Source organism: Rana temporaria, chromosome 2, assembly GCF_905171775.1.
Source record: "Rana temporaria chromosome 2, aRanTem1.1, whole genome shotgun sequence".
NCBI lineage: Eukaryota > Metazoa > Chordata > Amphibia > Anura > Ranidae > Rana > Rana temporaria.
In genome coordinates this window covers 269288712-269301376 of record NC_053490.1, presented here as the reverse complement: position 1 = coordinate 269301376, position 12665 = coordinate 269288712, and the positions used below count along the sequence as shown (strand labels likewise).

The 12665-nt window shown below is 48.2% G+C and overlaps 1 protein-coding gene across 1 annotated transcript in view; it reads left to right on the top strand.

The window, feature by feature from the left end:
- The first annotated feature begins 2962 nt into the window (after positions 1-2962).
- Positions 2963-12665, top strand: part of LOC120926758 — a 127273-nt gene continuing 117570 nt past the window's right edge. The window contains exon 1 of the mRNA XM_040336934.1: positions 2963-3124. Within this exon, the coding sequence (XP_040192868.1) occupies positions 3031-3124 (94 nt within the window). The 5' untranslated portion in view covers positions 2963-3030. The remainder of the gene's footprint in view (positions 3125-12665) is intronic.

The following is a 12665-nucleotide window of genomic DNA, read 5'->3' as shown; positions in this document are numbered from 1 at the left end:
CGGTGCGCGGTCGGCTAGTAGTTAATGATCGAGTGCAGATTCAGTCCCTGATCTGGGTAACTGATACAGGAGACAAAATGATTGAGCGCACTCCAAGGATACAGCATCATGACAGCTCAGAGGGGAGCATGGTTGACGCATTTCGCAAATTTCTTTGTTTAGTCATAACCTTTACATAGAAGAGCAGGTTGTCTTCTCCCCGGTGAGAGTGCTCAGGTCTAGCAGCCAATCATTAGACCCAAGCACTGTCGCATTACTGAGGAAGGGATTTCACCACTCCTCCAGGTCACTGACACCACTCATTTTTGTTTGGCTGTAGAAGAGAAAGCAGTGCTGGTTAGCTGAGAATAGGTGGCCAGTGGGCCCTTTGCAAAGACACTTTTAATTTTGCTGGGACATGGGCAAGGTGAAAGCGTCCAAACTTCTTTGACTGAATAAGAAATAACTGATGGATCCATTTACTTACTGTTGAGCAATATTAACCCTTTCATGACCAGTCCAAACTCAATGTTCCCCATGCATACATTCAAGAAAACCAGCTGTTCGGTGGTGCTGGGTGCTGTAATGACCATAGGCTGGAAACCATGGATAAACAAAGTGAACAAAATGTCATCAGCGCATTTCCTCGAAAGGGTCCAAAGCTATATTTCATGGTCACATGATAAACGTACAGCAACATTTCAGAACTTTATTTCATGGTCACATGATAAACAAACAGCAACATTTCAGAGCCACGCAGGGCCCCTTCATCAGGTATGACCATACCTGATGAACCTAGGTCCCCGGGGCCTGAGTGTACCGGACCTGATCAAATACTACCATTCTGTACAGTTGGCTCAGTTGATCCGTTTTCATACATGACACCCAGGGCCACTCTGGATGTTATTGGAATTATCCCTATACTCCAATAAGGAGATTAGCCACCGGTTATGCTGTTTCCTACTCAATCATTTTCAATGAAACCATGGGACAGATTTCTGGCCACACATTCATTTAAATCCCCACACACCACATTGGCTCCGCTGTTTGACAACCCTTCGTTCACCCCGGGTCTTCATCTTCAAAATTTTGCTTGGTGGACCAACAAAGGTTTGCTATGAATAGCAGACCTCTGGTGTTTTGTCAATGTTTTGTTTTGTCAGGAGTAACATCAGCTTCCTAATTCCGAATTATATTGATATACTAAGATGCATTATTCAAGCGTCTTCTCCCACATTCTGACTATCTTTAGAGAGGTGAGATGTGCCAGGATGGGACTATATGTAATTTCCCCGCTTGATGCCTTTTTATTGTTTTCGTCTTATTTTATTTTTATATTTCTATAATGTGGATCATGATACACTATGGGGGGTTATTTACTAAAGGCAAATCCACTTTTCACTACAAGTACAAACTACAAGTGCAAAGTGCACTTGGAAGTGCCGTTGCTGTAGATCCAAGGGGGACATGCAAGGAAAATAAAAAAACGCATTTTAGCTTGCACATGATTGGATAATAAAATCAGCAGAGCTTCCCCTCATTTCAGATCTATCTACCTCTCAGATTTACAGCGACTGCACTTCCAAGTGCAATTTCAGTGCAATTTCAAGTGCACTTTGCACTAGTAGTGCAAAGTGGATTTGCCTTTAGTAAATAACCCCCAATGTTTGTTGACAACATGTACTCTTAGAGGTCGCAGATTTGTAACCTGGTTTACAACCAGCAACTGTTACAATGGAAAATGTTGGTTTGATATACTTTCTAAAAAAAAAAAACTCTGAATAAAAATCATTGGAAATTAAACCTAGGTCCCAATGAAGCTTAACGCTAACCCCATCGATTTAACAGTTCCCCAAAACAGGCATGCCATAAATGAAAACTGTCACAGTTGCCTTTTCTGTCACCCAAACTGTCAAACCATGAAATGACTGGTATCAAATGATCACACTTGTGGCACCATAGTAGCTGTAGATCAAACATATGATAAGATGATGGCTTCTTTGGCTGTCAAGGATAGGAGGGTTTAGTTCTGATTTAAGTATTTTAGCGCCTCTATTTCTTTTGCTCTTTATTCATGAGTTTGTTAACAGAGCTTTATGGTGTAACTCTACCTGCTGAAACAAAAATACAGCAATTGAGCACCCAATTTAGGTTCACCTAAAGCAGTGGTTCTCAACCTGGGGGTCGGGACCCCCTTGGGGGTCGAATGATGATTTGCCAGGGGTCACCAAATCCTGGCCCGTTTCTAAAGCCCACACAGCTCTCCCAGCCTTTTCTCGGCTGCCCAGCTGGGCTGTTCCTAGAGCCCGCAGCTGACCACTCAGCCTCTTTGCAGCCACCCGTTCACGGCATGGCTGGGAGGCAGAGACTAGAAGTCAGCTGACTGGCGAGGAAAGTGAGGTGGGAGGGGCTGAAGGAGACCCTATCTCCTGGTTTCAGCATAGGTGTCACTGCCGCAAGACACCACTGTAGTACGGGTTCCACGCTTTACTGTTAGGGGTCCCCAAAATTTGTGAAATGTTATCAAGGGGTCACTACACTAGGAAGGTTGAGAACCACTGACCTAAAGCAATGAAATGTACTTTAATCCTCTTCTATTGACCACTCAGCTTTCTAGTTGTTCTGACATCTACTGTAATACCAGTGATAAAGCTGTGGATACATATGAAATACTGTAGGTCCGTGCACATCAAGCTAAGATACAGCATAAAACCATTGTGCATAGCAATTTACTGCCATTCTCATTGTCCTTTTTATGCTGCTCCCATGGCATTTTATTAAAAGCTACTGCAGCTGAAATGTGTAAAATTTGTTTCAAGAACAGTGTATGCAGTCCAAGCATGAATACAAACCATTACAGGCATCATTATGTTGATTTAGCTATGCTGAAGCAGCATAACATATGGCGGTGTGTACAATGCCAACTATTCTATTTTTGCCAATCTTGTCACATTCTCTATATGCTTTCTCTTCTTGCAGAGCTCAGAGCCTGTGCCCAGCTATGCTTCAGGATACTACTTCACAGATGACGCTAAGCCTACAAGGTCAGAAATGGAGATTATGTCCACATTTCAAAAGGATACCTTGTTCCCCGTGCAGGTGAAGGATATGGCAGAACAGTTAATGGAGAAAGAGCAGAGCCAAGGTATACGGACTACAGACTGGCATGCTACGGAAGGAAAATATATTGACACCAATTTTTCCCTGGCATTAAACAGTCACTTCATTACTTTTTACGTTTTAAACAAATACCATAATGAGAAACACTACATTTACAAGAACAAAAACACAGATACAAAAAAGCCATGAGTGGCAATCAAGTATTTTGCCAACTCTCTTCAGGAGTCTTCCTAGAACAGTACAGTTCCACATTAAGCTGTGCATCTATCTTGTGCTGTTACTGTATGCTTGGATAGGTTCTAATAATAGAGTGTTGCAGTGTTGAATTTAGATGAATATATGAGAATCTGATTTAAATATTATTGTCACATACTAAGATCTGTGAACAGAAACATCAACACAAAATCTCACCCTGATGTACTTACAGAGAATATTAAAACATTCAAATCTATTCCTGCCCTTAATAAAGCTTACCCCTTCTTGTCCCTGCCAGAGCCACATGCATACTAAGGTCAGTTAGGTAAGGATTAAATTATCTTGCCAGTACGTTTTAGGACTGTTGGAGAAAGTGTTATTAAACCCAGAACCCTGCATTCACTATACAGTGGAACCTTGGATTACGAGCATAATCCGTTCCAGGAGAATGCTCGTAATCCAAAGTACTCGCATATCAAAGCAAGTTTCCCCATTGAAGTCAATGCAAACTAAAATAATTTGTTCTGTTAATTTGGGATGCAATACCGCATGCGGCCAGAGGCAGGGGGGCGTGGGAGAGCCTCAAAAACTTCTGAAAAGGCCAGAGGACACTTCGGCTGACCTCGGCAAACCTCGTAAAGACTTCCTACCCGAGATTTGCCGAAGTCAGCCTTGTTGTCCTATGGCCTTTCCGTGCATTTCCGAACGGCGCAAATCGGCTGCGATCTGCGACGTTCATCTCTGCTCGGCTCCCCCACCACAGGCCAAAAGTGGTACTGCACACCGCTTTGGCCTGAATCGTGCTCGTTTTGCGAGACAACACTCACAAACCGAGTCACGATTTAAAATAAAGTGCTCGTATTGCGAAACGCTCGTTAACCGCGTTACTCGCAATCCGAAGTTCCACTGTATCTATTTTTCTACAGTACACAGAACATGGACACGCAATCGTTTTAGTAAATATAAACTACTAAATACCTTTTCTCAAAGGCATTTAGTGCAGTCTTGTGACTTCTATCAGTGTCCAGCTGAGCATTGGTTAAGGCTTGTAGGAGGAGTTTTTATTCTTCCCTGATTGTCCTATAAGCCTGCAGGACCCCTGACCCTCTGTCTGGACAGTGCTGATTGGCCCTGTGCTGATCACATGCATCCTCCCAAGAAGAAGAAAAAAAACTCTCTAGAAATACACACCAAACTGAGCATGTGCAGCTTGCCCTCAAGGCTCTGTTCTATCAGGAGATTGTTTGGGAATTGTGGAAGAAGGGGAGGAACAGAGAAGATGGGATCAAACAGCCTTTTTACACAATGCAGAGGATTAACCCCTTGGGTTCCAGAGTGAGAATAACAAGCATGCTTTACTGCATATACAGACCAGGGCTCGAGTCCTGCGGGAACGCATGGGAACGACGTTCCTATACCTTTTCCACAGCAGGAACGTCGTTCCCATAGTAACCAAGGCGCGTCCGTCCTCCCCTCCCTCAGTCCGCCTATTCCTCCTCCTCCAGCGACCGCCGTAACAAAGTCTCAGGTCTAGTGATGGGGTGCAGTTCACCCTAGCACCTGCAGAGGTAGGGCGCCAAAGTGCCATAATGCTCCCTTCCATCCTCCCTCTCCTTGTTTGTTTCACACACGAGTCGGGCTGTATCTGTTTGTCTTCCTAGCTCATCCCCCACTCGGCCGTCTGTCCAATCCAAATTCCTCCTCCCCTTTGTTTCCGCCCACACTCCAGCCTGCATGGAGCCTCCAGCATGGACTTATATGACTAACCTGAGTTGTAAGGTACGTGAGCTATCTGCAAAACTCCCTCTCCCCCCTGAATTATTATTTCTTTGCCTCTGCTTCTCTCTCATTTCTTCCCCCGTGCAAACTGGGGGGGACGTTGCGGTAATTGTGCAGACTGAGGGAGTAATTGTGGGGGATGGGGGGAGTAGTTGTGCAGACTGGGGGATGGGGGGAGTAATTGTGCAGACTGAGGGGATGGGGGGAGTAGTTGTGCAGACTGAGGGGATGGGGGGAGTAGTTGTGCAGACTGAGGGGATGGGGGGAGTAGTTGTGCAGACTGGGGGATGGGGGGAGTAGTTGTGCAGACTGAGGGGATGGGGGGAGTAGTTGTGCAGACTGGGGGATGGGGGGAGTAATTGTGCAGACTGAGGGGATGGGGGGAGTAGTTGTGCAGACTGAGGGGATGGGGGGAGTAGTTGTGCAGACTGGGGGATGGGGGGAGTAGTTGTGCAGACTGAGGGGATGGGGGAGTAGTTGTGCAGACTGGGGGATGGGGGGAGTAGTTGTGCAGACTGAGGGGATGGGGGGAGTAGTTGTGCAGACTGGGGGATGGGGGGAGTAGTTGTGCAGACTGAGGGGATGGGGGGAGTAGTTGTGCAGACTGAGGGGATGGGGGGAGTAGTTGTGCAGACTGGGGGATGGGGGGAGTAATTGTGCAGACTGAGGGGATGGGGGGAGTAGTTGTGCAGACTGAGGGATGGGGGGAGTAGTTGTGCAGACTGGGGGATGGGGGGAGTAGTTGTGCAGACTGAGGGGATGGGGGGAGTAGTTGTGCAGACTGGGGGATGGGGGGAGTAGTTGTGCAGACTGGGGGATGGGGGGAGTAGTTGTGCAGACTGAGGGGATGGGGGGAGTAGTTGTGCAGACTGAGGGGATGGGGGGAGTAGTTGTGCAGACTGGGGAATGGGGGGAGTAATTGTGCAGACTGGGGAATGGGGGGAGTAGTTGTGCAGACTGGGGGATGGGGGGAGTAATTGTGCAGACTGAGGGGATGGGGGGAGTAATTGTGCAGACGGGGGGATGGGGGGAGTAGTTGTGCAGACGGGGGGATGGGGGGAGTAGTTGTGCAGACTGGGGGATGGGGGGAGTAGTTGTGCAGACTGGGGGATGGGGGGAGTAGTTGTGCAGACTGAGGGGATGGGGGGAGTAATTGTGCAGACTGGGGGATGGGGGGAGTAATTGTGCAGACTGGGGGATGGGGGGAGTAATTGTGCAGACTGGGGGATGGGGGGAGTATTTGTGCAGACTGAGGGGATGGGGGGAGTAGTTGTGCAGACTGGGGGATGGGGGGAGTAGTTGTGCAGACTGGGGGATGGGGGGAGTAGTTGTGCAGATTGAGGGGATGGGGGGAGTAATTGTGCAGACTGGGGGATGGGGGGAGTAGTTGTGCAGACTGAGGGGATGGGGGGAGTAGTTGTGCAGACTGAGGGGATGGGGGGAGTAGTTGTGCAGACTGAGGGGATGGGGGGAGTAGTTGTGCAGACTGGGGGATGGGGGGAGTAATTGTGCAGATGGGGGGAGTAATTGTGCAGACTGAGGGAAGTTTATTTGTTAAAAAAAATTGTACATAAAACACACACATGCAATTTTTATTTTTTTGAGGCGGGTGGGGAATCTTGGGTGAGTTCCCACACTTTTTTCCCCAGGACTTGACCCCTGATACAGACTGATTTTACTGTTGTGGGTTTAGTAACACTTTAAATATGGGGAAAAAAATCAAGATTCAGGCCTGTGATGCCAGTTTTAGGATCTCCACATTTATCATTTATTGACACAGCTTATTTTTTCATAGAACACAACCTCATGTGTATGACAAAACCTCATCCTGTGCTTATTATCCTTCATCTTTTACCTGATGCAACTTTATTCCACATGATGAAGTCACTGCATCATTTGTCTAGTGACATTTTATCACATGTCTCCTCTCATTTTACATATTATACCATCCTTCATCTGATAAATTCTTCCCGGTCTCTACCATCCTGTTGTCTCACAGCTGATAAATTCTAAGCCTACATCTTAACCACTTCAATACCGGGCACTTTTACCCCCATCCTGCCCAGGCCAATTTTAACCTTAAGCGCTATCACACTTTGAATGACAATTGCGCGGTCATGCAACACTGTACCCAAACAACAACAAAAGTGTCATGACAGTACATATATCCCTCAAATGACCTTGTCATTTTGAGGATATCTGGGGACCCCTTTGTCATTATGGGGAAAGTAGACAGTCCAAGGTATTTATTAAGTGGCTTGGTGAGTTTTTTTAAGTTGTAATTTTTTGTCATAAGTTTTTGGAAAATTAAGAAATTAAATTTTTATATTGTTTTACATACTGTCACCAGTGCAATGTCATCATATAACACATGTGGTGGTTATCAGGGACACTGACTGGTTACAGTATGAAAAAAATAATTATAATAATATTACATTTTTTTTAAAACACATTTTTTTTAATCACTTCCACCCCCTGGAAGATTTGGCAGCTCAATAACCAGGCCATTTTTTGTGATTCGCTACCGTGTCAATTTAACTAACAATTGTTCGGTCGTGCAACGCTGTTCCCAAACAAAATAAATGTCCTTATTTTTCCCACAAATTGAGCTTTCTTTTGGGGGTATTTGGTCACCTCTGCCGTTTGAATTTTTTGCGCTATAAACAAAAGAGCGTAAATTTTGAAAAAAAACACACTGGCCCGGATTCAGATACATTGGCACATATTTGTGCCGGCGTAGCGTATCTTATTTACACTACGCCGGACCAGTGCGGAGAGGCATGTACTGTATTCAGAAAGATATTACTCACCAAGATGCGCCAGCGTAACGTAAATTTGTCGGCGCAAGCCGGCCTAAGTCAAAGTAGGATGGAAGTGGGCGTGATCCATTTAAATGAAGCGTGACCCCATGCAAATGGAGGGCTGAACGCACGGCGCATGCGCCGTGACGGCAAAGTATGCCCCGAGTCCCTCTGCGCATGCTCACAACTACGCCCGGCGTAACCCCATGAGATGCGCCGGCCCACTGCCTACGCCCAGACATGCGCCCATCAAGTGCAAAAGTACACAAGCATTTTTGGGTGCTATTACTTTTGTGTTTTGAAGTATGTCTGCACCAGGGACTTCTACGGACCGCAGAATGACAAACTTCAGCCCTCAGGAGAAGGCTATTATTATATCTGGCCTCTACAAATACGGCGCGTGCCTCTATGGGGCACAGAGTGGCACCACGAGCAAGGACCAGAAAACTAAAATCTATTTGGAGATCACCACACAGGTGAATGCTCTCGGCGTGGCGGCTAGGAAGCCCAAACATATTCAGAAAAAAATAAATGATCTGCGGTGACTGGTAAAGGAGAAGCTGGCGGCGATCAGGAGGCATGCCACTGGCACAGGAGGTGGACCAGCCGCTAAGATCTCCCTGAGGGCTGATGAGCTGGTCATTGCCAGGTGCCTGGATAGGGAGATGGTTGAGGGCCTGGAGGGCTTTGATTCTGTGGATCAGCCCTTGAGGACAGGTAAGTGTGTTTTATCTTCTTTCTGGTGTGTAGCATGTGTGGGGGGGCAAGGGAATATGTGACAAGTGTGTGGGTCCACCAACATGTGAATGTTTTGTGTCATCCACAGATGTGCAGGAGGGAGCTGGGCCGTCATCGGCTGATGAGCGACCCACGCCATCCGTGGTGGAGAGTGCCCCTACCTCACCTCTAGAGGAAGTGGAGGAGGAGCACGTTGGTATAGAGCAGGGATCCTCAAACTACGGCCCTCCAGATGTTGTAGAACTACACATCCCATGAGGCATTGTAACACACTGACATTCACAGACATGACTAGGCATGATGGGAATTGTAGTTCCTGAACAACTGGAGGGCCGTAGTTTGAAGACCCATGGTATAGAGGATGCGGTATATCTTGTGGAGGAGACCCCCATACCTGGTCCTTCCCAAACATCCTCCCCCATCAGGGATAGCCCCTCAAGGGCCACCATCCCCATCAGGGATAGCCCCTCAAGGGCCACCATCCCCATCAGGGATAGTCCCTCAAGGGCCACCATCCCCATCAGGGATAGTCCCTCGAGGGCCATCCCCTACAGCCGGCCCCAAGCCTCTCCTGCCCCTAGGAAGGCTACAAGAAAATCAAGGGGTGAGCCGGAGGAATTCGAGGATCCTCTGGCGAGGGACCAGGCCAGGCAGACCCGCCATATGGGTTCCCTAGTGGGTGATCTGCACCGTGTTGCAGAGAGCCTGGCCTCCTCGGCCGAGAGCCAGGCTGCCTGTACTGTCGCTGTGCAGCAGGCCCTCACCCAGCAGGCTGTACAGAATTCCACCATAAACGAGAGCCTGCAGGATGTTGTTGGCAATGGCTCAGCCCTTGTGACCTGTATGGTGGACCTGCAGGCCACCACATGAGGCCTTGTCACTGAGGTCCAGAGCCTGGCAGCTGCTGTCCAAGAGGAGGGGAGGTAGACAAGGCGCCACCTGCGCAGCAGCACCACCAACCGCCGGCTGCGGATGCAAGCTGCAACAAATATATATCTCCACCGCATAGCCGTGGCATTGGAGGGTGTCAGGGACCTGTCAATAGGCTCCGGCGTGCACGCATGCGCACACATACTAATGGCCAGAATCAGCATCAGTCACCTATTCAGGCGCGCCCCATATGCACACGGTTATGCGCCAAATGCGCGCATGCGCCTACTACATGCGCACGCGCGCCTACTACACGCGCACGACGGCGGGAATGCGCGCGTGCTCGTTAATGCGCGATTGGCGCCACTCGGCCTTTAAAAAGCCAGCAGCTGCAGTGACACTTTGCTGTCTGATCTGCAGCGTTGTATCGGTAAAACCTGTGACCTGTTGAAACCTGTTACCCCAACCGACCCGGCTCTGTCTGACCATCCGACCCTCTCCAATCCGACCCCTGGCTTGCTCTGACTCTGCTCTGCTCTCCTGCCCACCGTTACCAGACCCTGCGCCTGAATCTGACCACGCTTGCTTTAACCACCTGATTACCTGCTAACCCGGCTTGCTCCACCAGCTCTTGCTATCCAGTACCTGTGCCAGCTCCAGAGATGCTGTCTCCTGCACCCACCGTCCTGAAGGACCACCAACTGTGCCGGACTGCTGTCATCACCAGGCACTCCTACCTCGCCGCGCTCCAGAGCTTGCTGTCCCCACTCCAGCAGCTCCAGAGCCGGGACTGTAAGAGAGGCCTCTTCCTGCACACTAGGCTCTGGCTACAAGGTACGTTCCAGTACATAACAGAGGGCAGCCAGGCAGCCAGGGAGAGATTGGGGGATGTTCCACCACCAGTTGCCCCACCCCCCCTACCTGAGGCACCCCCCAGGCAACTGCGCCAAAGGAGCCTAGGCACCAGACGCAGCCCACGACAGGGCCGATGATTTTGTTTGGGATTTTCTTTTAAACTCAAGTGCTGAGTTTTGTGATTTATTTTTAGACTCAGGTGATGAGTGTTTATATTATTTACACTGAGATTATGAGTTTATTTTTTTTTTAATCCCTGCACACGGGGAGTAGTGCAGGCTACAGTGTGACTGGTGTGTGAATGTGGGAGGTGACACTCCTGCCGGCAAAGGGGTGTCACCCTCAGTCATTGGGGAGAAGTGATCCCCACGACCCGTGTGAATGTGGTATGAATGGTCAGCGACCTAATTGGAGCCTTGCCGTGGCGTTGCTGCTCCCAAGTCCTGCATGGTGGACTTGGGCTAATCCAATATGATGGGAATGTGGGGTGTGTGTGCTAGGGACCACAGTGGTGTGCTTGCATGCATTCTCCTTGTGCCATGATGAATGTGTGTGTTTAAGGTGCAAAGAAGCCTACCACGAGGCATCTCCTGACTGCTCTTCCCTCAGCAGACGGGGTAGCCTCGGGCAGGGGGGGACTGTGTGGTTCGGGGGTCAGGTCATCACGTATGTCAATCTCCAGTCCCTTTCTCATGGCGTAGTTGTGCAGAATGCAACATGCACCGATGATCTGGCACACAAAGTTTGGGGAATACAACAGGGTCCCCCCGGACTTATCCAGGCATCGGAAACGGGACTTCAGGAGGCCAAATGTGCGTTCCACCACTGCACGGGTACGTATGTGTGCATCATTGTATTTTCTCTCTCCTCTGGTTTGGGGATTCCGGAATGGAGTCATGAGATGGGGTCCAAGTGCATATGCAGAGTCACCTGGAAGGAAAAAGACAGGAGGATGTTAGTCGTGCATGTGCCCCTCGTGATGTCTGCATGGAGTGTTGCCAGTACCTTGACCAGTGGCTGCATTGCATGTACGCGGTGTGTCTTGCTGGTGATGTCATCATGCAGGGCTGTGGCTAATTCCAGCATGGCTTCAGGGCTGAATCTGAAGATGTGATACACCTCTGATTCACCCATGCCAAAGACGTCAATGCGCGTTCGGTATATCCTCTCCCGTGCCCTCCTGCGTGCCCGTAGACGCAGTAGTGCTATGACCACGGCTGGCCCTGGCATGTTGGCATACAGATGTGTTGTCCTGCAAGTGTTGTTGCTCAGGTCGTCTGTAACGGTGCTGCTGTAGCTGCTCTCCAGCTGACCTGTGCAAGTCTGGTGCAAAGTTACCCCTGCTTTATGAGGGGTAACTTTGCGCCGGGCATTCCACTTACGCGCACCGCGCGTAGCCTGCGCCGGACAAACGTACGTTTCTGAATCGGCGTATCTCACTCATTTGCATATTTGAATACGAAATCTATGGGAGCGGCAGATTCGTCCAGCGTATATATGCACCCACGCCGCGCCGGCGTAGAAAAGTTACGCCGGTAGGAAGAAGCCTATTTTCACGCGTATCTGGTTCTGTGGGTACGGCGCATAGATACGACGGCGTAAATTTACACTTACGCCGCACATCTCGAGATACGCCAGCGTAAGTGCTTTCTGAATCTGGGCCAGTATCTTTTACTTTAAATAAATATCCCAATTTAAAAACAAAAACAAGATTATTTCTCTTAGTTTAGGCCGATATGTATTCTTCTACATATTTTTGGTAAAAAAAAACGCAATAAGCGTATATTGATTGGTTTGCGCAAAAGTTATAGCGTCTAAAAAATAGGGGATAGATTTATGGCATTTTTCTTCTTATTATTTTTTTTACTAGTAATGGCAGTGGACAGCAATTTTTTATTGGGACTGTGATATTGCGGCGGACAGATCGGACACTTTTGACACATTTTTAGGACTAGTGACAATTATACTGCGATCAGTGCTATAACAATGCACTGATTACCGTATAAATGTTACTGGCAGTGAAGGGGTTAACACTAGGGGTGATTAAGGGGTTAACTGTGTTCCCTAGTGTGTGTTCTAACTGTGGGGGGCATGGGACTGACTAAAAGAGATGACAGATCAATGTTCATACTTAGTATGAACATATATAACTGATAAACTACAGCGCTACTAAATCCAAAATACACCACACAATTAATAAATAAATGTAAAAAGCTGCAGTATGTGAAAAAGGTTACCAACCAAACAACAAAATGTGAAAAATATAAACATATGCGCTAAAAACAACTAATTTATGTGATACCTTACTAAGATCAATCCAATTGTGAT